Consider the following 210-nt stretch of genomic DNA (forward strand, 5'->3'; position numbering starts at 1 on the left):
CGGTGCCCACAGGGAGCGGAGCAGCCAGGCTCCCCGCGGCAGGTCCGTGCGCCAGCGCCTGCGGGACAGAGCGGCCCCGCTCAGCTCCCGTCCCCGCGTGCCCTCCCATGGCCAAGACCTCGGGGTCCGCACTGGGAGCGGGAGGTGGGGGAGCCTGTACAGCCCAGGGAGGAGCAGCCAGGGCGGGAGCTGGACGGGACCCACCAAACC

General features: G+C 75.2%; 1 protein-coding gene across 1 annotated transcript in view; it reads right to left on the bottom strand.

Annotated features, from left to right (window-relative positions):
• The window catches only part of STARD8 (StAR-related lipid transfer (START) domain containing 8), a gene marked incomplete at both ends in the record, with an annotated part of 4,907 nt that overhangs the window by 784 nt on the left and 3,913 nt on the right, over positions 1-210 (bottom strand). The window contains one exon of the mRNA XM_009575246.1: positions 11-58. Coding sequence (XP_009573541.1) covers positions 11-58 — 48 coding nt within the window. The remainder of the gene's footprint in view (positions 1-10; positions 59-210) is intronic.

This window comes from Fulmarus glacialis, unplaced genomic scaffold (genome assembly GCF_000690835.1).
Source record: "Fulmarus glacialis isolate BGI_N327 unplaced genomic scaffold, ASM69083v1 scaffold18293, whole genome shotgun sequence".
NCBI classification, from domain to species: domain Eukaryota; kingdom Metazoa; phylum Chordata; class Aves; order Procellariiformes; family Procellariidae; genus Fulmarus; species Fulmarus glacialis.